The sequence below is a fragment of the Carettochelys insculpta genome, chromosome 2, assembly GCF_033958435.1.
Source record: "Carettochelys insculpta isolate YL-2023 chromosome 2, ASM3395843v1, whole genome shotgun sequence".
NCBI classification, from domain to species: domain Eukaryota; kingdom Metazoa; phylum Chordata; order Testudines; family Carettochelyidae; genus Carettochelys; species Carettochelys insculpta.
In genome coordinates, this window is record NC_134138.1 from 6,956,617 (window position 1) to 6,981,276 (window position 24,660).

General features: G+C 50.3%; 1 protein-coding gene and 1 non-coding gene across 3 annotated transcripts in view; both read right to left on the bottom strand.

Moving 5' to 3' along the window:
* Positions 1 to 22,101, bottom strand: part of LOC142009088 (1-phosphatidylinositol 4,5-bisphosphate phosphodiesterase gamma-1-like) — a 99,999-nt gene extending 77,898 nt beyond the window's left edge. For both annotated transcript variants that reach the window (XM_074986581.1, XM_074986580.1), the window contains exon 1: positions 20,333 to 22,101. In XM_074986581.1, the coding sequence (XP_074842682.1) occupies positions 20,333 to 20,552 (220 nt within the window). In that variant the 5' untranslated portion in view covers positions 20,553 to 22,101. The remainder of the gene's footprint in view (positions 1 to 20,332) is intronic.
* Positions 6,038 to 6,109, bottom strand: TRNAA-UGC (transfer RNA alanine (anticodon UGC)). Its single transcript has one exon. It is a non-coding gene; the product is annotated as a tRNA-Ala (tRNA).
* Positions 22,102 to 24,660: the final 2,559 nt, after the last annotated feature.

Consider the following 24,660-nt stretch of genomic DNA (forward strand, 5'->3'; position numbering starts at 1 on the left):
ATTCATCTTCAGCTTTAAATGCTCAGATCTTCTGACATAGTTTTTGAAATAAATTCTTCAAAAGACCACCCTAAACTAAAATACACATTTGAATTTTAATTACTATAATACAAAATCTTCCTTCCATGTCTTCCTGTTCTTTCCTGCCAACCCTGCTTTGGTTTCACTGCCCTTAAACAGAAAACATCCCTTTTCTTCCAGACGGCTGGACAAACGAGCTTCCCTTTAACTTCTGACTATTTGATGAACTAGTTTTAAGTGGACCCGTGACCAAAATCAGTACCTTGCTAAGATATAAACTCCTTTGATAGGCATAAAATCTTTGGAAACATATTTTAATATAAACATATAATTACATTTCATAAACATGTCTCGTTATGAAAAAATCACACAAAATCAGTTAGCATTCCCTTTTGCTAAAACGAATGAACTTTGTCATGACCACACTCAGCCACTCTGACTGATTAATTTCAGATGTGTCTTTGTTTCAATGAGTTTAACGTATAGTAATCTGGAATGATTAATTTGTGAAGGCTTAAGAGTGTTTTTAAAATATCAAATCAGGTTAGAAATACTGACAAAATGTAAAACAGACAAGGGATGCACCATGTATCCCACAATTATTAATGTTGTATTCTGCAGGACAAACTGACTTACCCTTACTACTAAGTTTTTTTCAAATAAATCCAGTGGAACAAAGTTGACAGACTTCAGGGTATATAAAAAAAACTGCAACTGACATTTTTACTCCCACATTTAGTGCTTTTAATTAAGTACCTCCTGCATGTCCAGTCTTCACAATCTGGCACGCAATGGAAAACATGCTCTGTTTTCTTTAGAAAGAAATTGTAGAAGAGTGTTTTTTTTCCAAATGTCATTTGCTATATTTGGGGTCAAGGATTTGGCTGCAATGGGTGGCCAGAGAGAAGAGGGAGAGTGGGGAAGGGGTGGGACTGTGGTGGGGAGGGAGCAGGGCCTAGAAGGAGCAGGGTTGGAGTATGGGTGGGGCCAGAGGCTGGGGACCTTGCCTTCCCAAGCAGCAGCTTCACCCACCACCCGTGCCGGAGGGGCGGGGCAGGGGGGGTGCGGCTAAGGTCGTGATGTCTCTTATTAAGAGTAACAGTGCTCAGTACAATCATGCTTCAGTATCAGGTGGGGCCTCTAGATCGTCTTGTAATAATTATAATTGCAATAATTATAAGAATAAATGATGAGACGAGCTAGGCGTGAACAACCAGAGCCATATGCATTTCTTTTTCTGTACCCAGAGCTGCAAGTTCACACAGTACGATACCATTCTCAATTTCCTGGAAACCAACATCTGCATTGGATTTTCAGAGATCATGTCAGAAATATGTCTCCAACTCCCCCCTACGTCGTCTCAAGGGTCCCAGCTATTAAAACATCTAGGCCTCCAATTCCAGCTGTAAACATCCCTTTCTCTTCTAATGGGATCCAGCACATTACAAAGAGTGCTTTAAATATGCGCACATCATGACTTACATATGGGTGCGAGGCTGGACCAGTCATTACACAAAGCCTGACCCGCTGCTTTTATCAACACTTAAAGAATCAGAAAGCTTCTTTTATCCATTAAGAGGAAACCTCAGGGCGGAGCAAGCAGAAGAAATTGCTCTGATCGGAATTCTTGTCTCCCTGGCACAGCTGTGGATGAGAAGATAAATCCTGCAGCTTCAGCCTTTGAGCTCCACACTTGCCAAATTTGGGTGAGAAGGAGGCTCTGGCTGAGGATCTAGCTGCATCTCCCTTCTTCCTGGGAGGGGTATGGCCCAGAGCCTTCCCCTGAGCAAGGAATCCTTCCTGAAAATAAAATTAAAAACTTCTTCCTGGTTCAGGGAGGTGAAAACACATCTCTGTTTTTCCTCTCCAGATGTCCCTATTTAGAGATGTCAGAAGTCAGCAGGCGAGTAAGTGCTGGCAATAAACAGCAATCCAATCCTAACTGCTAATGTGAACGATTATCGTGAAATGTTTTCTGGAAATCTAAGTCCACAAAACCCACTGACTTTCCCTTTCCTGTCCCAGTCCTAACATTCTCCGCAAACCCCAGCAGGGCTGTTACATGTGACCCTCTGGGCCTGAACTGAAACTGGCTGCTTTTAACTTAAAGAGACTACCAATGGGGGGCAAAGCATGCACTTGCTCCAGGAGCCAGTGATTTCAGAGGGACCAGGTCTCTGGGTCACCCCTGCAGCTGTACTCAGAGCCCCAGGCCCTTTAAATCACTACCTGAGTCCCTGGCGGCACTGAGGGCTGGGTAAGGGACGCTCCTACACTAAACTCCAGAGGTTCTGCATTCTGGGGTTGTATAAAAAAAAAAAAGGGGTTCACAAAACTGTCTGCTTCACAAAGCTAGTGCAAATTAGAAGAATTAATTGAAAAGCAATGGCTAGTTTTGTGGGGTTTTGGGATACAGTAAAAACCTCCAAATACATGGCTTCCAGTTGCACATAACTTGATTTAACATGAATTAAGCATAATTTCAAGGTTCTCTGTGGCCCCTTCCCCCAGCTGCACAGCTGTCAGCCTCAGAGCTGTGTGGCTGGAGGAAAGCAGGGGGAAGGCTTTTAGCTTGCCTAGCTGCCCCCCTTGCTTTTCTCCAGCTGCCTGGCTGTCACACTGACAGCCAGGCTGCTGGGGGAAGGCAAGGAGAAGCAGCCAAGAAACTGAGCAGCCCTGGTGGGCTGGTCAGTTTCCTGGTCCTGCAAGCAGAGGGGAGCTGGGAACCAGGCCGCTAGCTGGGAACCAAGCAGCGGCCTGGTTCCCTCTCCCCAATCAACTTGCACGAAAATTCAAGTTATGCTGGGGCTGCAAGAACAACCCCTGTGTAACTGGGGGGTTTACTGTATCAGTGAAACTGACTTGATACACAAGTGAAATGGACTAGCCGAGTGTTGCCTCAGACTACTGAGAACAACAAGTAGCAGCAATAGGGAAAAAGCAAACTAGGTGTGAAAAACTCTTCCTGATCAAAAAGCTGGTTCTCCAGCTCTCATTCTGTGGACTGTTGGACCAGATAAGCAGATCTTATAATAAACAAACAAACCCCAAGCAGTCCTGTAGCACCTCAAAGACTAACAATTTATTTATTAGGTAATGAGCTTTCGAAGACCCACAGAAGCTCATCACCTATTCAATAAATTGTTAGTATTTAAGGTGCTACAGGACTGCTTGCTTTTTTGTGACACTACAGACTAACACGGCTACCTCTGTAAGACTATTGATCTTGTAATGAGAGCCTCTCTTGCCTAATAACTCAACCCCTGCAATGCTTGATTATCAACAGTTTCCTCCTGTGACTTGCTAGGACGAGACCCCTGACTGAGAATTGTTAATAGTTGGAAGGCATGGGGGTTACTTTATGTACATGGTTTTAATCTGCCCACTGCCCTGCTAACAAAACCAGCTTGTTGGAGACATTCTCCTACCACATTCTGCAAGACTGTTTCCAAGCAGAGAGTCTAACCTGCCCTATTTATAGCCAAGGTTTTATCCCCACCTCCCTCCACCCTGCAATTCTACCTCACCAAGAAAAGAAAGAAGAAAACCCTTTTGCTCCAATGTATTTCAGAAAAGTTACGAGCTGCTTTCCTGGGCCCCACTCCAAATGTCCCTCTTCAGAGCCTTCATGGGTTAATCACTCTGCCTTGCTGATATTAAGTTATGGCCCTATAGGTAAAGCCCTGTGCTGCTACAAATTTTGTACCTGCATCTGCATCACAAAAATAAGCTGCAGATATCTGCATCCATTCTGCGGATATCCAGGGATTTGCTGCACTCCATCTATAGTTCCCTGGAGGATTGGTCTTGATTTTAGTACTGTGGATTGTTTTTGCCATTTCCCAACCCTCAGGAATGTTCTGCAAATCTTTAAAAAATGCCGGTGTGGCAATGGGCTGCCAATGCCCAGGGCCAGCTCTGACCTGCTCCTGGTTCTGGTGATTGAGGGTCATGAGAGAAGCACCTAGTCTAAAAAGGACTCCCCCCGTTTCTCTCCCTTAGCTTCGGAAAGGTCAGGATGGAATTCTCTGTAAGAGGAGCGGAAGGACAGCTGGGCTGGGGAAAAGCAGCTGGAACAGAATGAACAGAGCTCCATGTGCAGAGGAAGTTAGTCCAAGAGGAGCTCAGTGAAGCAAGACTGGAATGACCCCTTGCTAGACAGAAGCTGGGAGTTGTGGGCTGTGCTGTGCTTGCAGAGAGCTAACCAGTACCAGGAACAGGCCAGGTAATGAAAGAGGGGCTGGGACTCCAGCAATGTTTTTACATGTATAAATCATGCAGCAAGTCCACCTGTGCTGGGGCAATGAACGACCAAGCCCAGAGGTGCTGGGGCTGAGCCCTGGCACAAGTTAAGCACTGGGGAGAAGGAAGGAGTCTGCGAATCCTGCAAGCTAGCTAGGAAGAAGTCCTGGGCTGAAGTTAGGGTTGCTAATTTTCCACTAGCACCACACCAAACACCCTTGCCCCACACCTCCTCTGAGGCCCCAGCCATGCCCCTCATCCCTTCTCAGAGCCCTCCACCTGCCCCCCCACCCCCGCTGCTCTCTCTCCCCACCCTCAGTCACTTGCTCATTTTCCCCAGCGGGGCTGAGGGAGTTGGGGGGGGGCATGAGCACATTGTCTGGGGTGCTGGGATCTGGGGTGGGACTAGGGATGAGGAATTCAGACTGCAAGAGGAGATTCCTGGCTGAGGTAGTGGTTGGGATGGAAGAGGGGGTGAGGGTGCTGGCTGTGGGGGTGCAGAATCTGGGGTGGGAGGTTTGGTGGGTAGAAAGGTGCTCTGGGCTAGGTGCAAGGGTTTTGGAGAATTGGTCGGGGGGGTTCAGGGCTGGGTGAGGGCTCCAGCTGGGGGTGCAGGCTATGGGATGAGGGGTTTGGGGTGCAGGAGGGTGCTCCGGACTGGGACTGAGTGCTTTAGAGGGCCAGAGGGGGACCAGGTGGGGTTCAGGGGCAGAAGGCTCTGGGCAGCACTTACCTCGGGCAGCTCCCAGAAGCAGCCAGCACATCCCTGCTCCGGCTCCTTTGCAAAGGCACAGCCATGCGGCTCTGCATACCACCCCAGCTGAGGGTGCCACGCCCACAGCTCCCATAGGCTGCAGCTCCTGGCCAATGAGAGCTGCGAGGCGGTGCTCGGAGTGGGGACAGCATGCTGAGCCCCTAGCAGCCCCTCTGTGTAGGACCTGGAGCAGGGACATGTCAGCTGCTTTCTGGGACCTGTGTGGCACAGAAACTAGCAGGGAGCCTGCCAGCCCTGCTGCACAGCTCTGCCAACCAGACAGTCACTGGCCTGGTCAACGGTGCTGACTTGAGCTGCCACGATCCCTTTTCGACCAGGTGTTCCAGTAGAAGACCAGACACCTGGCCACCCTAGCTGGAGTGGGTTGCAGGGCCATGCTAGATGGCTGTTCCTCTGCCTGAGGATCAAGGCAGAGGCTGGGACTGCGCTACCCTCCCGCATCACTAGGGATGCTGGCCATAAACTCCAGCAACCCCGGGGAGAAGAGAGCTGAGCATTGAGAGGAACACTGAGCCTGAAGTGGACAATGGAAAAGGCCAAGGGAGCCCTGCAGTGGGAATGGAGCTCTTGGGTTACTAACTGCAATCCCTGCTGGGATTAGTTCAATGACTAAGAAACTGACCCGCAATTCTCTGCAATAGAGAATGCCCTTGTTTGTAAAAAGAAGCCAGTCCTCTGTTGGCTGACAGTTTTAACCCCTTAATGCCTGGAGGGGTGCTGGGATGCTCGCTTGTCTGCAGTGGAAGCCCTGTGACCAGCAAGGGGTTAATTTCAGAGGTCTCTGCTACAGAGTCAAGATCCTTGGAGGTTCAGCTCCCCACCATTGACAGCGGCTGCCCAGGAGATCATTTTTAGCGTTGTCGCCTCTGAGCCTGGCACGTCTCCTCTGCTCACAACCACATGGCCAGCCTAAATTCTAGTGTTTTTAAAATGTACTAACAACAAATAATCCCCGCAGAGCCCCCTTTGAATAGCATCGATAAGGTAAAAGACAGCATTTGGAGATGCTGGGAATTGAACCCAGGACCTTATACATGCAAAGCATATGCTCTACCACTGAGCTACATCCCCTAGAATGACTAATCATGCACACACTCCTCAGGCAGTGTCAGCTCTGCTGGCTTGGCCATATCCACAGGATGAATGATGGAAGGATTCCAAAAGACATCCTGTATGGTGAGCTAGCCTCTGGCAAAAGACCTCCCGGACGCCCCCAGTTGCACTACAAAGATGTCTGCAAGAGAGACCTCAGAGAGGTAGACATCGAGCTGGACAACTGGGAAGAACTAGCAGATGACTGCAGCAGATGGAAGCAGGGGTTACACAAGGGCCTTCAGAGGGGTGAGATGAGGATCAGACAGCTAGCAGAGGACAAGCGAGCGCACAGAAAGCACAATAAGGACTTGCCAGACACCCACCACATCTGCAAGAGATGCAGCAAGGACTGTCACTCTCGTCTGGGTCTTCATAGTCACAGTAGACGCTGTAAATGAAGCCCTCAATTGAAACTGTAAAGGGCGCGATCCATAGTCTATGCAGACTGAAGGATGCCTACTGTAAGGTAAAGGTCTGTAGAGCCCTGAGTCATTTTCTCCCAGTACTTGTCCTGTCCAGGAGAGGGCTGGGCCACACAGGACGTACATTTCGGGGGGGAGATCTGGATCTGTGGGGCAGCAGAGCTGGAACACTTTTTATAGCGTGGGGGCAGGGTGGGTGCCATGCCAACCTTTCCCCTGTCTGTGCACCCGACCACTCCCTCAAGCTGAGATCAGGAGCTCCGAGAAGGGAGGATGCAGGCAGGGGTAAGGAGGCTACAGCTGGGGCCACAGCAAAGCTCTTGATGTGGAGCTGGGATCCTGAGTGCAAAGCCAGGAGCTGTGGCCCTGAACTCAGGCCCAAGAGCCAAGCCCTGGGCTTGGGGCTGGCAATCAGGACCCTGGATGTGAGGCCGGCAGCGGAGCCCAGCGGCGGGTCCATGGCCAGGAGCAGAGCCCTGCGTAAAACCTGGGGTTTTGCAGCACCCGCTTTTTCCCCTGGCTCCCGCACCTATTCTGGGGAGCGTTGGACTCACCCTGCAGCATAACCAAGGCTGGCTCAAGCCAAGGCGTGTGCCAGGCTGCAGCACATACCAGACATCGCTGGGGGTGACTTACCTTCCAGAGGCTGGTTGTGAGCAGTCCAGGCAGGAGGCTGCAGCAGCAAGGCATTATAAACAGCTGCCCCAGATTACAGGGGAATCACTGCCCCTCCATGCCACACTGGTACACATGCTTAGGAGAATCCTTGATGGAGTTACCAACACCATGTGCTGCTGCACAAAACTAGGGGGAGAGGTGGAGTCATTGGAGGGTAGAGGGAGAATCCAGAGGGACCTGGAGCAATTGGAGGACTGGGCGAAAAGAAATCTGATGCGGTTCAATGAGGAGAAGTGTAGTATCCTGCATCTGGGGCAGAAGAATCCCAAGCACTGTTACAGGCTGGGGACCGACTGGCTCAGCAGCAGTACAATGGAAAGGGACCTAGGGGTTATGGTGGATGAAAGGCTGGATATGAGTAAACAGTGTGCACTTGTAGCCAAGAAGGCTAACGGCATACTAGGGTGTATTAGGAGGAGCATTTTGAGCAGATCTAGAGAAGTAGTTATTCCTCTTTATTCGGCACTGGTGAGGCCACATCTGGAATATTGTGTCCGGTTTTGGGCCCCCCCGGTATAAAAAGGATGTGGATTTGCTGGAGCAGGTTCAGTGAAGGGCAACAAAAATTATTAAGGGGCTGGAGCACAAGACCTATGAGGATAGGCTGAGGGATTTGGGCTTGTTTAATTTACAGAAGAGAAGACTTAGAGGTGATTTAATAGCAGCCTTCAACTTCCTGAAGGGGAGCTCTAAAGAGGATGCAGAGAAACTGTTCTGAGTGGTGTCAGATGGCAGAACAAGGAGTAATGGTCTGAAGTTGAAGAGGGAGAGGTATATGTTAGATATTAGGAAAAACTACTTCACGAGGTGAGTGGTGAAGCATTGGAATGCGTTGCCTAGAGAGGTGGTGGATTCTCCATCCCTTGAGGTTTTTAAGTCCCAGCTGGAAAAGGTCCTGGCTGGAATGACTTCATGGGGGTTGATCCTGCTTGAAGCAGGGGGCTGGACTAGATGACCTCCTGAGGTCCCTTCCAGCCCTGTGATTCTGTGAAGTAGTTATTCCTCTTTATTCGGCACTGGTGAGGCCACATCTGGAATATTGTGTCCAGTTTTGGGCTCCCCTGGGACGTGGATTTGCTGGAGCAGGTTCAGCGAAGGGCAACAAAAATGATTAAGGGGCTGGAGCACAAGACCTATGAGGAGAGGCTGAGGGATTTGGGCTTGTTTAGTTTACAGAAGAGAAGACTTAGAGGTGATTTAATAGCAGCCTTCAGCTTCCTGAAGGGGAGCTCTAAAAAGGAGGGTGAGAAACTGTTCTCAGTGGTGTCACATGGCAGAACAAGGAGTAATGGTCTGAAGTTGAAGAGGGAGAGGTGTAGGTTAGGTGTTAGGAAAAACTACTTCCCCAGGAGGGTGGTGAAGCACTAGAATGCGTTGCCTAGGCCGTGTCTACACTAGTCCCAAACTTTGAAATGGCAATGTAAATGGCCATTTCGAAGTTTACTAATAAAGCGCTGAAATACATATTCAGCACCTCATTAGCATGCGGGCAGCCACAGCACTTCGAAATTGACGCGGCTCGCAGCCATGCAGCTTGTCCCGACGGGGCTCCTTTTCGAAAGGACCCCCCTACTTCAAAGTCCCCTTATTCCCATCTGCTCACAGGAATAAGGGGACTTCGAAGTAGGCAGGGTCCTTTCAAAAAGGAGCCCCGTCGGGACGAGCCACGCAGCAGCGAACCGCATCAATTTCGAAGCACCGTGGCCGCCCGCATGCTAATGAGGCGCTGAATATGTATTTCAGCACTTAATTAGTAAACTTCAAAATGGCCATTTGCATGGCCATTTTGAAGTTTGGGGCCAGTGTAGACATAGCCCTAGAGAGCTGGTGGATTCTCCATCCCTTGAGGTTTTTAAGTCCTGGCTGGGATGACTTAGTGGGGGTTGATCCTGCTTGAAGCAGGGGGCTGGACTAGATGACCTCCTGAGGTCCCTTCCAGCCCAGGAATTCTGTGCACTCTGGATTTCTTAACATGCCCTTCAGGCCCAGTCTGGCTTAGTTTGTGAAAGGGGGGGGATACCCTAGGACCTCCATTACGCTCGCTGAGTAATTCGCCACTTTTCCTGACGGCTGATGGCATAGGAACAAGTTAGGGCCCAGCAGAGGCTTGAAGCCCCAGAGTGTGGAAGCACATGGGCACATTCATATTATAAGAAACAGCATGAGTTGTGTCTTGGTTCACAGACCATGTAATCAGCTCCCAATAGCAAAGGGTCGTCCGCACTAAAGTGTGCCTTTATTTCCATACACCGCAGCGCTGCTTTGCTCGCTTATCCAGTTAATAAATTCATCAGGGGGCCTGCGAGCTGCCTCATTAATTCCTTTCCAATTTGATCACCATATTGACGGCACGTTTAAAGGTGCCGGGCTGGGACTGAATGGGGTGGGAATGAGATCTTGGCAACCTCCCTAAGAAAGAAAACTATTTAAACAGCCCCGGCTGTGCAAGCAGGAAGCCATCTTGACAACCAGAGAATTGAACTTCCCAAGGATTAAATATAATCTGCACACTGCTGCAAGCCAGGGTAACTGGGAGAAAATGAGCTTGATGGGGAGATTTGAAGTCAAGCTTGGTTTATTTGTAATTGCATCTTTGGCTCTTGGGCAGGGATGTGCAAAGTGGAGGCGATGGGGGCATGAAATTTCATAAGTGGGGTGCAGCACGATTGGCTGCTGGGTCTCAGGCTCATCCATCCCATTAAACATGTTGAAATATGTGACTGGTTTTATGTATCTGTATTCACACTTCTATCCCGACTAATAACTTTTTTTTACATTCTACAGATTTATTTTGTTGCAGGTGGAGAAAGGGTTTTCATACAAAAGGTGTTTTCATACGAACACAGCTGAAACGTCTGTCGGCTTGGATTACATTAGGCGGGTCAGGGGGCCCTACTAACCACAGGGATGAAAAGTGGGGCCAGATGTCAAAAGTTTGCTCACCCCTGTTCTAAAGCACGGAGCTGGGACTGAATGCTAAGGGGAGCTAGCAAGGCCTCTGCCTGCTTGCCCCAATTCCCTTTTTATAAACAAAAAAAAGACGACTCAGGATCATCCAGAGTCACGTGGCTGAAGATTTATGCAAGTTTCCCCTGTTTTGGAACTGGAGACCTGGGCACGCAGATGAGTGATGGCAGGACAAGGTGTGTGCTCAGATAAACCAGGTCGGTTCTCTGAGCTCCCCTTGATGCTGTAACTTCCTTAAAATAGCAGGCACTCCCTATGTCTCTCAACAGCAGGGCGGGACTATTTTTGCAGTTTATGGTGATGAAAGCATACCAGGGTCTTACAAACCAGTCCCAAAGCAAGAAGGTCGCTGCCTCTCACCACTGAGGTCACTGCCACAAAGGCCGCGTCAGCCTTCTGCTGGCTCTGGTCTGGTTGGCCCACCGCCATAGCAGGATTTGGCAGGAGGCAGACACTGGATGACTGTGCTGCCTAGTTCTGGTCCCCGGCACAGTCACACTACCCTGGCGGGTGTCCACTGACTCCCCAGATGCCTCAGAAGGCAGTGAGTGCAGTTTGGGGTTCTCTGCCTGGTGTCCTCCTCTGGCTCATCTGATCCCACACGAGCCCCTGGTTTTTTCATCTGTTGTTCCCCACCATTACGTGTGGCCTAGCTAAAGGGGACGGCCTGCCGTCCCCACTGGTTTCCATAAAGGGCTTATATTCAAGCCAATGGCTCCCATAAAGCAGGACTGGAGCTATAAAAAAACAGTAGAAATTTCACTGCCCAGGGGCAGTGTTCTCTGTAAGCTGAGCGCTAGGGCGGTTGCCCACCAGTGAGTCAGATGCTGCCCGACTGCTTAGCAGAGCATCCCAGAGACGGTAGCACAAGTTTCTATGGCTGGTGCACATCCCCATATGCCTTGGTGCACATAACAAAATTTATTCTGCCCATGGAGGTCAAAAATTAGAGGGAGCCCTGCCCACAGGGCAGTTAGCTATTGTGTATGCAGGGAATGACATACAGCTGCTTTCATCTCAGAATCAAGGGCTCTGCAATATTACTTAAGGTGGGCAGCTGCCCTGAGGTTTCCATCTCCCTTAAGAATGGAGAGATCTTCCCTTTTCTCCTGACTTCATTGCACGGAAAATTCCCATGTCCCAGCAACACTTTAGGAGTCAATGACAGGTCATGGTGTAGGAGGAATTTGTTCCAGTGATCATCCTTCTCCGGATACCAGCTGCCCCTCTGAGGTGGGTTTTACTGGCTCTGGCATATAGATGAGGACACTGAGGAATAGAAAGGTTAAGTGACTTGCCAATTGGTCCCATGTCAGTCACTGACAATATGGGAATGGAATCTGGGAAGTCTGAAGCTGTCATTCCCTCTAACCATTAGACACCTCTGCCCACACGCAAGCAAGCAATGAGAAAAGTAGCTCTACGGTTCACAACCCACACAGTAATCTCATTCTCAGTGCGCTAAGGGAACACCTATGTTTATTTGAACAGGAGAGATGGGTGGCTACCAGCTGCCAGTTTGAAGCAGGGTACTGCCTATTTAATTTTCACCCGTGTTTGCTAGGTAAAGTTGCATAAGTCTTATGTTTGCTCTGGTTCAAGAAACAGCCATGGGATATTGGAAGTCTGTGGTTATGCATCAGAGGGGTAGCCATGTTAGTCTGGATCTGCAAAAGCAACGAGGGGTCCTGTGGCACCTTATAGACTAACAGAAATGTATGAGCATAAGTTTTCGTGGGCAAAGACCCACTTTGTCAGATGCATCCTACGAAGTGGGTCTTTGCCCATGAAAGCTTATGCTCGTACATTTGTGTTAGTCTCTAAGGTGCCACAGGACCCCTCGTTGCTTTTGTGGTCCACACGGGGGGAAACTGTGCTCTCCAAATGCTTGTTGCACCAGCAGTGGTCTTTTAGGACCCTGATACTTTGCTTCAATTGCCAAAAACAGGGGCTCTGGACTGGAGCCATCTAGGGCTGCCTGTGCTTTAAATCTCTGCTAGAATGTAACAGAGAGGTCGCTGTGTTAGGTCTGTGCGCCAATAAAACAAAGCAGCGGAAAGGTAGCGCTTTAAAGACTAACAAAATGATTTCCTCGGTGACAAGCTTTCTTGGGCCAGACTCATCTGATGAAGTGGGCCGGTCCCACGAAAGCTCATCACCGAATAAATCATTTTGTCAGTCTTTAAAGTGCTCCATTTCTGCTGCTGTGTTTTGCTGGGCTGTAGCCATGCTACATGGCGGTGGCAAGGTTGCTCAGAAGCCGGCTGTGCAGGCTATGTGACCAAGGTGCAGTGCTGGGGTTTTGCAGGTGCTGGGCTCAATCCTTGAGTCTGCCATTGAGTTGTTCCGTGAGCTTGGCTGAGTCTCGCGTGCTCTGGGTTTAGTGGGGTGAGTGACAGCGACTCACCTCCCAAGACAGCCATAAGGATCAGCTACTGAGATCCTCCAAGGGAAATGGCTCTTCGGCGGCATGCACGGTACCTATGCTGCCCCCAGAGTCCAGTTGGCTGTGTAGCCAGCAAGACACAAATACAGACTCGCAGAACCTCAGCATAGGTACCCTACAGCCCCTCCGTTCTCTACACTGCGATTTTTAGCAGCCTAGTCGTGCTGCTGCCTTGCTGGTGGAGCCTTTGCCTGCTGCAGTGAAAGGCTCTGGCAGGGGAAGTTACACGTGGGGAAAGGCCCCAGTGTAACTTACGTACCACCACAAGTGGAGGCAAAGCCTTAAGGCCAGGCAGCGCATTGTTAAACTGGAGATCAGATAGAACAGATGGGGGTTGTCTCCTGGCCTTGGAAGTCCCCAGTTCACCCTGTTACGATGGCTGGGAGGGAAGGGGGGTGATTGATTTGTACTGGACGCTGAGGGTGCCATTCTATTGGATAACAGTGTGACAAAGTGAGTGTGTAAGGATTTTATTCCCCTGTGGTGCCTCAGTTTCCCTAGGCACAGCATCAGTGCACCAAGGTGAGGGGAGTTTTGGTGTGATGAGGTCTCACCCATAGGCCAGGCCCTCCTTGCTCTTTTTATTCTAGTCAGCCAGGTGACACCTTTCTTCCCCAAGAAACAGGACGGAGGAGGGAGGAGGGAGGAGGGGCCTGGCTGGTTGGAATGGGAACTGGGCTGTTGAGTGGGGCAGCCTGGTTTGGCTGGAGAGGGTGGAAGGAGGGCTAGGAAGGATTGTACCGACGGCTTCTGTTTTCTGTACTGACCAGGCTGTTCTAAGCTGTGTCCTCATTGATGAATACAATTTCTGCTCTCCCTGCTGAATGACAGTCACATCTGACGGCGGATGAGGTGCAGGGCCTGGTTGCCCCCACGCTCCGTGACAAATGCCCAGGAACAAATAGGGGTTCTCCGACTGATTGGAAACAGGACAGGGCACGTTCAAAAAGCCAGACTGGGGGGCCGGGGAGCCAAGTGCTGGGAGATCTGAAGGTTAAGGAGGGGTCAGCATAGTCTCTCCTCAAGCTCATGACTTAATATTCATAAAGTGCTCTGAAGGTATTAAATGATATGTACGTACTAAGTTCTGTCAGTGTTAGAGTCCTAACATAACTGACGTGCAACCATGCATTCACTCACACTCACATTCACACTCACACTCCTGGACCACATCTACCCGAGAGGCTTTTCCCGGCAAAACTGGGCTTTTGTCAGGAAATCCTGCAGCATGTCTACACACAAAATGCGCCTTGTTGACAGAACCTGGCACGTGTGCCAGCAGTGTCATGCCTCTCGCGTTCAGATATAATGCGCCTCTCGACAGTGTTCTCTCGTCAAAACAGCCGTGTAGATGCTCTGGGGCCCTTTTGTTGACAGAGATGGCTTCTGGTTCACCGGGCAGCCCTGTTTGCAGAGCTTCCGGTCAGCCGTTCTGTCGAGAGAGGGCCAGGCAGTCTGGCTGCTCTCTGTTGACAGAGCGGATTGCTCTTGTGATCTGATTTTATGTGTAGAGACAATCTGTCAACAGAAGTTTTGCTGGGAAATCCCCTCTGACACTGATTTTTGGCGTCAGAGGCTTCTTGTGTAGATGTAGTCATGTTGATTCATAAAATTTAAGGCGAGAAGGGACCACTAAATGATTTATCCTGATCTTCTGTAGATCCCATATGTGCTCATATACATATAAATCACCCATATTTACACACTCACAGTACCAGTAGCAGAGGGGGAACCATGTTAGTCTGTGCAAACACCTAGAATCATAGAATCATAGAGTACTAGGACTGGGAGAGACCTCGAGAGGCCATCGAGTCCAGCCCCCTGCCCCAATGGCAGGACCAAGTACTGCCTAAACCATCCCTGATAGACATCTATCTAACCTGTTCTTAAATATCTCCAGCGATGGAGATTCCACAACCTCCCCTGGCAATTTATTCCAGTGTTTGACCACGCTGACAGTTAGGAACTTTTTCCTAATGTCCAACCTAAACCTCCCTTGCTGCAGTTTAAGTCCATTGCCTCTTCCACCGAGGAGTCCTGTGATATATTAAAAACTAAGAGATTCATTTTGGGCATCAGCTTTTGTGGGTAAAATCCTCTTCTTCAGATGCATGGAATGCCAATACACATTGAACCTCTCTAATCCGGCGCTCTCTGAGCACACAGCCTCCATAATCTGGCATGACTTTAGTTAGCTGGACGACTACTTATCACAGGTGTGCCCAAGTTTCCTGTATTCCCATAAAGTTTGTTTCCAGCCACCGTTCGTAGTTCTCAGTGTTCTGTGCTGCTGTTTAGCTGTAATTTACCCCCTAAATGTCTTCTAAGAGTCCCGTAAGCAGTGAAAGTGTAGGCAATGCGCTAGACAATATTGACCTCCTGTTGTCTGGCAAATTCTGTCATCCAGTACTTGTCAGGGGCCTGAGGCTGATGGATTATAGAGCTTCAACCTGCGTTATCAACATCAAAATGTTTAAAAATCATGGTGTAGGCCCCCAAAAATCACAAGACTGGCCTAAAATGGCACGATATTTAAAATAGGTGTTGGGTTCTTTTCATTTGCCTTCTGGATTTTGGGGGTCAGGTTTTCAAGTTTTTGTTTCAAGCAGCAGGAGTGGAAATGCACCTTTAAAAAAAGAGGCAGCTGAGTTTGTCAGGTAATCCTATGACTGCAAGTGCTGGAGCTTTAAGAACAACATTCAGTATCGTGATAAAAATCATGAGCGCAGGCAACAGTGGAGTACACTCATCACTTTACACATTTATCCCATAAATGGATGCCTGTGGCCATCTAAGTCACACAAACATCAATTTACACCTACACCAAAAACACACTGCCAGCCTATATATAACCCAGTGCGGTCACACCCAAACGCACTCACAAAGACCCAGGCTGTACACAGGTATACACCCACGTAACCACACGAGTCCTGTGTCTATCTCCCTCCCACTCACAAAGTATGATCTATAGTAGGGTGATAAAATTAGGTGATACTATGAGCAAGCTAATGAATGCTGAACTAAAACAGAGCCTCTGTAGAAACACGTCCTAGAGTCTATTTTGCCACGAACTCTTAGGAGTTTCCTTCATAATAAATTCTACAGGTGCTGACAAGTGCAGATGGCATTGTACTTGGACTAATGCTAACAATCTCATGGACACCACCCTCTATTCAGAAAGATCCAGATGGGCTTTGGAAGCTTTACCTTTTGGGATTAGTTCGCCCTACAAAGAAAGGAAGCCACCACATGGCAGCTTTTAGCAGCATGAGGTACAGTCTCCATGGTTTGGGACAAGAGGTGAAGGACACCATCCCCTTGAGACAAGAGCAATCCGGCCCACACGTTGGGGTGTGATTCAGATTAAGCCACTGAGATTAACTTTAGGAAAATAAATCCCAGAAGAGACAGTCTCTGAGGCCTTTGGGCACTGCTATAATTATAAGGATGATTATTACATCCTTACTTGGATTAGCACTGAAGAGACAGCTAAAGAGACGCACTGGATATAAAATATTTAGGAGAGGCAAACTAGAATATACAGAGTTCCCTAGCAGGGGAAAAATGGTGGGATGATTTCAAATGCATAACAAGCGTTTTTGTTTTCTAAGGGCTTATGAACTACTGACATTCCTGCCTGTTCCTTATCAACATCCAAACATCAGTGAAGTTGTACAGTAACAATGATCAAAGTCTCAGATTTCTATAAAGGCTGAGAGATCCAAAGGTTTGAGCAAACCTCTGTTCTGAGCTTCTGGGTTTTATTCCGACCTCTGCTACAGGTTTTCTGGGTGACCACGAGCAAGTCACTTAGGTGCCTATTTTCAAATGTATCCACTAATTTTGAGAGCCCAACGTGAGACATTTGCGTCATGATTTCCAGAGGCATAGTGCATGTGAGGTTAACGTAATTTAAAAAAACCCCATAAGAATGGACAAACAGGGTCAGACCAAAGGTCCATGTAGCCCAGTATCCTGCCTTCTGACAATGGCCAATGCCAGGTGTCCCAGAGGGAATGAACAGAACAGGCAATTATCAGGTGACCCATCCATCCTCTGTTGTCTGTGCCCAGCTTCTGGCAAACAGAGGTTAATGGCTCCTGCTGAATAACAAGCAGCCCTGGAGCACTTTAAATACGAAGGAATGAATGAGCTTTTGTGGATAAGACCCACCACTTCACATGATTGGTCCAGAGACACTTAGGCTATGTCTAGATTATAGCGATTTGTTGACGGACATTTTTGTTGGAAGATATCTTCCCACAAAACTTTCGTCAACAGATCTCAGGAGTGATCTGCTCTGTCAACGGCTCTATCGGCAAAACGGCCAACCAGAAGCACCCATAAGCCCTGTCTGTGGACAGAAGGTCCCCTTGGAATGTCCAGATGGGTTTTTTGTCAACAGCTCTCCGTGGACAGAGGCTGTCTTCCTCGTGGCGAGCCAGGGACTGCTGTCGATAAAAGTGCTGTGTTCTGCCAACTTGCTGTCAACAGAATGCCCTTGGGAAGCTGGATGCTCCACGGGTTTTGTTGGCAAAATGGTCATTTTGCCAGCAAAACCCTCTGGTCTAGATACAGCTTTAGAATCTGGGGTTTATGTAGCAGGGGAGGGGAGGAGAGGGGACAAGGAAGGAGTTTAACAAAGGGTTATTTGATCCGGGATTGTAGATTTTCAGCACCTTTGAAAGTGAGACCTTCTGGGGGAAATCCTCACTCCATTGAAGTCAAGAGCAAAACTCCTGCTGACCTCCCTGGGGACAGAACCTTACACTGTACGTTTCAAGCTGGGAATCCAAAAATGGCAAAACAGGAATGGAAAGTCTTAGGCTCACATTAGAAAATTAAGGCTTACAGTTTCCCTTCCTGTTTCTCCATTAATAAACTTGGGTTATTACGATTTAGGGCTCTCCCACGGCTGGCTTATGAATGGATTAATTAGCATGTGCTCAGCACTTTGAAAATGAAAAGGGCTGTAGATCTGTTCAGTGTTGAGTCATTTTGCAAATATCCGACAGACCATCTCTGCACTGAACAATCACCAAAAAAAGGCACCTGCATTTATTGTCTCCCAAGGGCCGTGTCTACACGTGCCCCAAACTTCGAAATGGCCATGCAAATGGCCATTTCGAAGTTTACTAATGAAGCACTGAAATGCATATTCAGCGCTTCATTAGCATGCGGGCGGCAGCAGCGCTTCGAAATTGACGCGCCTTGCCGCCGCGCGGCGCGTCCAGACGGGGCTCCTTTTCGAAAGGAAGCCACCTACTTCCAAGTCCCCTTATTCCCATGAGCTCAAGTTTGGGGCACGTGTAGACGTAGCCAAGGAGTCCAGAAAAAATTCTCCCCTCTCAAAGTATAAAGATGCTTGTCTGTCTACTGCCTAAGGACCTGAGAGTCAAGCTGGGTTCCTTTTGGTTCACACTTCATCAGCAGTGATCATGCCTTGCCAAGATAAATTTTGCCCTTGCACCTGTGTGAGTTCACTATTTTCAAATGAGATCTTCCATGTGCAACCCCATTGAGAGCAACAAGATGGTAAAGGAATAACTCAGGGCAGGATATAAAAGCAATGTAGATATTTAGTTAAACCTGCAACTGGAACTTAACCAGTCTTCTGGGTGGTGCTCCCTCTCCCAGGGCTGCGCTGTGTCTAATGGGGGCGATACAAGTAAAGGAGTTAAATGCATATTTTTGTCACTGACACAAGTGGCTCTGATGTTGAAATATGCAGCAGGAGCAGGTCTGCTGAGTAGGAAGGGATCATTCTTCCACCGCCACTCCTCAGAGGATAACTGCACGTTAAGGGGACTCAGTACCCAGTGGGGCCTTCTATGTCTACACTAGGAGAGTTTTGTCGGCAAAACTCACGGAAAGTCCGCACTACAAATGCCTTCTGACAACGGGAAATTGACAGAATGAGGAATTTTTCTCGACAGCCTCCTTCCGTTCCTCCAGGAGGCGGAATGTCTCTGTCAAGAGAATCTGTTCACAGAAATTAAGTGTGGAAATTCCGGGGGCGGGGGGGGACCCTCTGTCGACAGCCCTGTCTGCTGTGCTTCCAGTCAGCCCTTCTGTCGCGAGAACGACTGGGCAGTCTGGCTGCTTTCTGTCAATGCAGTGGATTGACAGAGCGAGCAGCTTTTGTGTGTGGCCGCAAATGGTCAACAGAAGTTTTGTCGGAAGATCTCTTCCGACAGTAACTTCTGCCAACAGACTGCTGTGGTGTCGACATCGCCAGAGAACGTCGATGTTATCTCCATAACCCTGTGTGAGTTTCTGGTGTAAAATCAGGGCTGAACCCACGTCTCAAAAATAAGGGACGGGATTGGCCATTGGAAGCCGGGCAAAGGCAAAATATCTGACCCTGAGTAGGCAACAGAACAAGTATTATCTTCTGAGTTCTGCATGAGGTTTGAGCCACACGATTCCCCTGAGAAGTCACATGGACGAGAAGAGTGAATCCGCCTGTGCTGAGCTGAGAGCTTAGCCCCCAGAAAACCGAGAGGGAAGCAGGGTGTTACTGCACAGGGAGGGGCTTGGAACAACACAGGAAACCCACACGCTCACCCCCTCAGCTACATTATCTCCAGTGGAGTTGCAGCAGGAAGGGCTGTGATGCCAAGAGCAATCAGAAAGGAAGAGAGAGCTGAGAATGGCTGTACGTGCTAAGCAGGCAGCAAGCGTCCAGAGCTGCCAAGGGAAAGGATGTGCATTGCGGCGGTTGAGTGAGACGAGAGAGACAACAGCCCAATAATTTCTGGGCTCTCACTGAAAAACAATGGGGAGGCAGGTGAGGAGAGGGGCCCACCTGCTTCACACGCTGCCAGCTGCTCAGATGCAATGTGCTCACCAGGGCTGGGCTAGGTCTCTGCTGGAGTGGCAAACGGCCCAGGAGAAAACTCAGGCCGTGGCACGCAGCGGTGTGTTGCTGGTGGGGACGGTGGCGCTCTTCCCCAGCACAGAGCCAAAGCCCCAGGGTGATGCTGGTGGACAAGACTGCTGCTGGATGTGCCCTCTTTAGGATGCTGTGCAATCAAAGGTCACAACCATTTGTGACTGTTAAAGATCTGCCAGCCCCTTCTGTCAGAGAGGGAGCGTTCACCTGGGTGCCCTGCTGCCTCACTGCTCAAGTAGCTACATGCTTCTGACCTAAATCCCCCTGCACTTACAGGCTGCATTCTTCTGCACTGATTGAGGCAGCAAGCTAGGCAAGAGAATCCACACATTCGGCTCCAGAGGTTGCAGCTTCTCAGTGGCTAGAGAAAGGACAGCTGTGGACATTGCTGGTACACCCAGTAAAGTCTGTAACGTGCTTTGGAATAAAGGTGCTATTGACCTGAACCCGCCAACCTCATCAAACATGACCCGTAAAAAAGCACTTTTCAAAGTTAACTCCTGAGCCCACATGACAGTCATCACCCCCGTTGTACAGCCAAGAGATAGAAACTTGCCCGCCGCCATGCAGTGCATCTCAACTGAGATTAGAATGGGGCAGTTCCTGTGTGCTCAATCCACTAGGCCTCGCTGCCCCCCCTGCAAAGATTTACAATCCAGTGCATTCGGCTGGGATTGCCTGGAATCTTGGACTGAGCTGCGCCAAGCCCCGCTCCCCTAGAGAGAGGCATCTGACAACCTCTCTTCAGAGACAGACATTTTCTCGGTTCATGCGATGCGGAATATACTCACTGTCTCCTTCCACTTTCTCAGGCGCCCGGCTCCAAATGATCTGCCTGGTCTCCAGCTTCACCTGAAACGTCCTCCTCTCTGGCCTCTGGGACTTTTTTTGGTAGAAGAGGGTCAGCACGGTCCCAATTTCCAAACTCCTGAGGATCCTTCCCATGTCCCCAACCTCCATCCTGGAGTCCTCCAAAAACCCATTGACGCTGTTCAGCCTGGACACTGACATCTTTACTGCAGTGCCATCGCCTGCTGGAATCACCAAGCGGGTTCCGTGTCATGCATGAAAGGAAGGAGCCTTTGGGAAATGCAGTCAAGACCCTCGGAAAGGAAATTGTTTCGATTCCTGCCCCCCAAGCCACCCGAGACTCCACCTATGCTGCAGGACTCGTCTCAGAGCAGGGGAAAGAGGAAGGGGGTGGGATTGAAGGATCCTGCAACCATCTCCCTCTGCAACCCAGGAAGCGGGTAAAATCCAGCACAATAAGGTTCCCCTGCTCTAATACTGCAGCAGCTGCAGCAAGCAGTGAAAGATTGGGCCAGCAGGAAGGTTTGGTGCCCGCTTTTAAACACAAGAGCTATTAAAAAAAATCATCCAACCAGCACAGGTCCAGGAGGCTGAAATTACAACAGCACCTTTACAGACCAAACATCCATACCCTCCGTGGATGGGGGCTGGAGCTGGTGGTGTTGCGGAGTGGCGCAGAGGACAAGCCCCTGTAGAGCTCCGCCAGGTTGGATTTGACTGTCAGCTGGCGAAGGGAGGGAGGAAAGAAGCCCAGATGGTGCAAAGTAAAAAAAGCTGTCCAGCCCGATCCAGAGAATCCCTCCACAGCCAGCAAAGTGCAACCTCCTCCAGAGTCGGTGTGGAGAGGGCTGGAGTGCAGGGAGGACAGGCAGTCTCTCCTGGTGGCTTTTCCTGCAGATTCCAGGGAGGAATGAAGTAAATGAATCTGAAGGATGTGGGGTCCCTCTTGATCTAGCAGATCACAATCCAAGGGTTGCAGTTCTCCTCTCCTCCTGCAGATCCTGATGAGAGAGTATCGGCCTGAAGTGCTGCAGCTCCTGCTTCTGCATGGGGATCGAGATGACAAAGGGGATTTCTCCCCTCTTTTCTCTCTCCAGCTTTCTCTCTGCTGATTAATTTCAGGCTGGTGAAATGGACGCCCAGAGGAAACTGCAATCACACATGGCCGGAAAGAGATCAGAAAGGAATTTAGAAAAAAAAATTGCAGGATCTTGGAGAAAGAAAAATAGAAGGCCAGAAGGAAGAGATGGTGGAGAGTGACATCTACAGGCACAAAGCACCGATTGCCTCTGGAGGGATGCAGGAAGCAGAGGGTGGGAAGCAGCCTGGAAGATGCTGCTGCCCACTAGGTTCTGACATCTGGAGGGGCTGGAGCACAGCCACTGACTTTTGGTTCTGCCGGTGGGTGCATCGAGAGTGGGGTGTGTTTGGGAGGCGGCTCTGACTGTTGTGGGGGAAGCTATTCTCAGCGCTTTTATAGACCTCTTTCATATTCTTGTGATTGCATTTGTCTGTCATTGATATCTTAATAATCACCACCAAAACAGTAACAAACTATCTAGTTCCATTCTCACGAACTGCAGCAGCTTCACATCCCTGCGCTCACTTACAAGCTGTCATCACTAACGTCAGTTTCCAGCTCCCTGTTGGATGAAATCGCCAGCAAGCGTATTTACAGCTAGTTCCCTGGTGTGGTTCTGATGCACATGAAGAACAGCTGCATTATTCAGTCGTGTCTGCGCCACTGATGGTGGGAGAGAATTTGTAAGTTTTCAGATGCTGGAGAATGGCCCACCACAGTGCAGGAGGATACAGGACCAGTGAGAAGGGCTCTTACAAATTTGCAGTACTTCTGACATGTAGCACACAACTGTCCATTCTCTTCCCGCGCAGGAGTCCATTCCCTGCCGTTTTTACGAATGACACACCGAGGAGATGGTCAGAGTTTTCTTTAGAGCTGTGGCCAAAGAACGTGTCAGGAGGTAGTTTCCTTCACCTTGTTGGCTGTCAGCATGGGCGTTGGGTGACCCCTGGCTTGGGGAGGCAATTCCCCCCTTCCATCCAAGGTCCCTTTCTGTCTTGCCCACCAGAGCCCAGCCACCCCTGCTGTGCCCAGGGTAATACCCCCAGCCTGGGATAGCACAGCTGCAGCCTGCCCCACCCAGCCGGCATGCAGAGTGGCTGCAGTCTCCTTTAGCCCTAGAGAGCTGGGGGGAGGTGGACAGCGTGGCCTCCGCCTGCCCTGACCAGTCCCGGAGCTCCAGGGAGTGGCGTAGTTGCAGTCTGCCCCAGCCCTCGAGCGCCAGAGAGGCGAGCCAGGAGGCTTGGCCCCAGCCACCAAAGGCTTTGTCTGCCAGCCGGTCTAGGAAGCCCCCTTTGCAGCTAAGCTGCTGGCCCAGCACCGTGAGGACAGACGGCCTCAGTTGCTGACATGGCAACAGCAGGCTGGTGGGGAGGCCTGGGGGACTGCGATGGAGCGTGAACAGGGCCGGGTGAGGCACGTTGGAAAGCATTGCCTTCCTCTGCCCATAGCGGTCCGCCTCCAACCACTGGGAGCAGACTCAGCGACTGGGTCATCCCACTTGCAGCAGCTCCTGCTGTGTTTGCCCAAGTCTCCTGAAGGGTGACCGCTGCTAACTTCAACCTGGCCCACCCCGGCCCGCTGACAGTTGACGGGCAAAGGGGGCAGTGGCCATGGGGCCCGGTGAGTCAAAAAGGGCCTTGTGCCCCTGAAATCGCTACTGGAGCGCTGGGCAGCATGCTCTGCGGGACGCTAAGAGCTGTCTGGGGGTGGCACGCTCTGGGAGGTGCTGAGGGCTGCCCCCCACCTGCGAAGGGGCCTGGTGAGACTGTCAGCTCCCCTGCCTGGCTCTACTCACACCCACTGCCTGTGAATCATGGTATTGCAGTGGGGGGAGGGAACGGGGGGCGCCACAGGTCCCGTTTTGGCTGGGACAGCTTCGTTTTTAAGCCATGTCCCAGCCACCCCAATTTCTTTGGCAAAACTGGGTGTTTGGACAAATGCGGGTTGCCCAGAAGTAGGGCACGACCCCTCGTGGGGCACCGAGCAACGTGTGGGGCGGGGGAGCATGAGGGGAACTCCAGCTGGTGCAGGAGAGTTCTGGGGAGCTGCTCTGGCTGAGCCAACCCCTTGCAGGTAGGGGGTCCTGGGCTGGCCCCATGTGGGGTGGGAGGAAGAGGGAGATGGGCTGAGGCGGGGGTAGGGGGTCAGGCCAGACACAGCCCTGGGTGGGCAGCAAGGGGCCTCAGGCCATCCCTGTATGCAGGATGGGAGTGGGGGTCTAGGGTTGGCCATGCAGGGGGGTGTGTGGGGGAGGCCAGCTGGCTTCATGAGCAGGGAAGAAAGGGGGGTCTTGGCCTGGTACCTCAGGCTGAAGGCAGGGAGGGTTGGGACAGGGGATCAGCACAGGGAGGGGCAGGGAGCTTCTGGCTGGTCCCATGCAGTGTCCTGTTTTCCCTTTGGGAAAATATGATCACCCCAATACTAATTCAAGTATTCTGCCTTCTATTCTCACTGTGCACCGTATTCATGCACCTGCTGCCTGCAGGCGCCATTGCAAAACGGCAGTTTAAGGCAAAGGAACTGCCAGCAGACATCTTTAATAGCACTTACCACATAAACCCCACCCCCCACTGGGTCTCCTGGATGCTGAGCACTGATGTTCCCCCTTCTTCCATCCCTGTGCAGAATAAAGTTTGTTCTGGGAACTGAAACCTGTGCGGAGGTGCACCGCCAGTGGAAACACACACTGCTGCCTGGGTGTGCTGAGGCCGCTCTGCTAATCAGCTGGGCAGCACCTGAATTTCTCCTAGGCACCTGCCCGAGCACTCCGCTTACAGGGAGCACCGCTGAGCACGTCCTAGTTTGTTTCAGTCAGTGCTTGAGCACCCAGGGAGTTGGCCCCTATGGGATGGAGGGTAATGTCTGTGGGGCCTCAAAGCAAGAACCTGATGGGCTTGGACTACAAAGACGCTGTGAACTGTAATGACGTGCACTGGTGGCACTGTGGAAAACAGAGGCAAGGTGTGGTAAGGGCCAGAGTGAGTAGGTCTCCTGTAAGTTTCCCACTGCAGGTCTCCAACTGCAATTTACATTGGGCAAACTGGACAGTCTCTACTTAAAAGAATAAGTGGACATAGATCAGACATTGGGAACGGTAACATACAAAGACCTGTAGGAAAACACTCAGCCTCCCTGTATCACAGAGGTAGTTGTGTTAGTCTGCATCTTCGCGAACAAGAAGTCCTGTGGCACCTTATGGACTAACATATGTTTTGGAGCATAAGC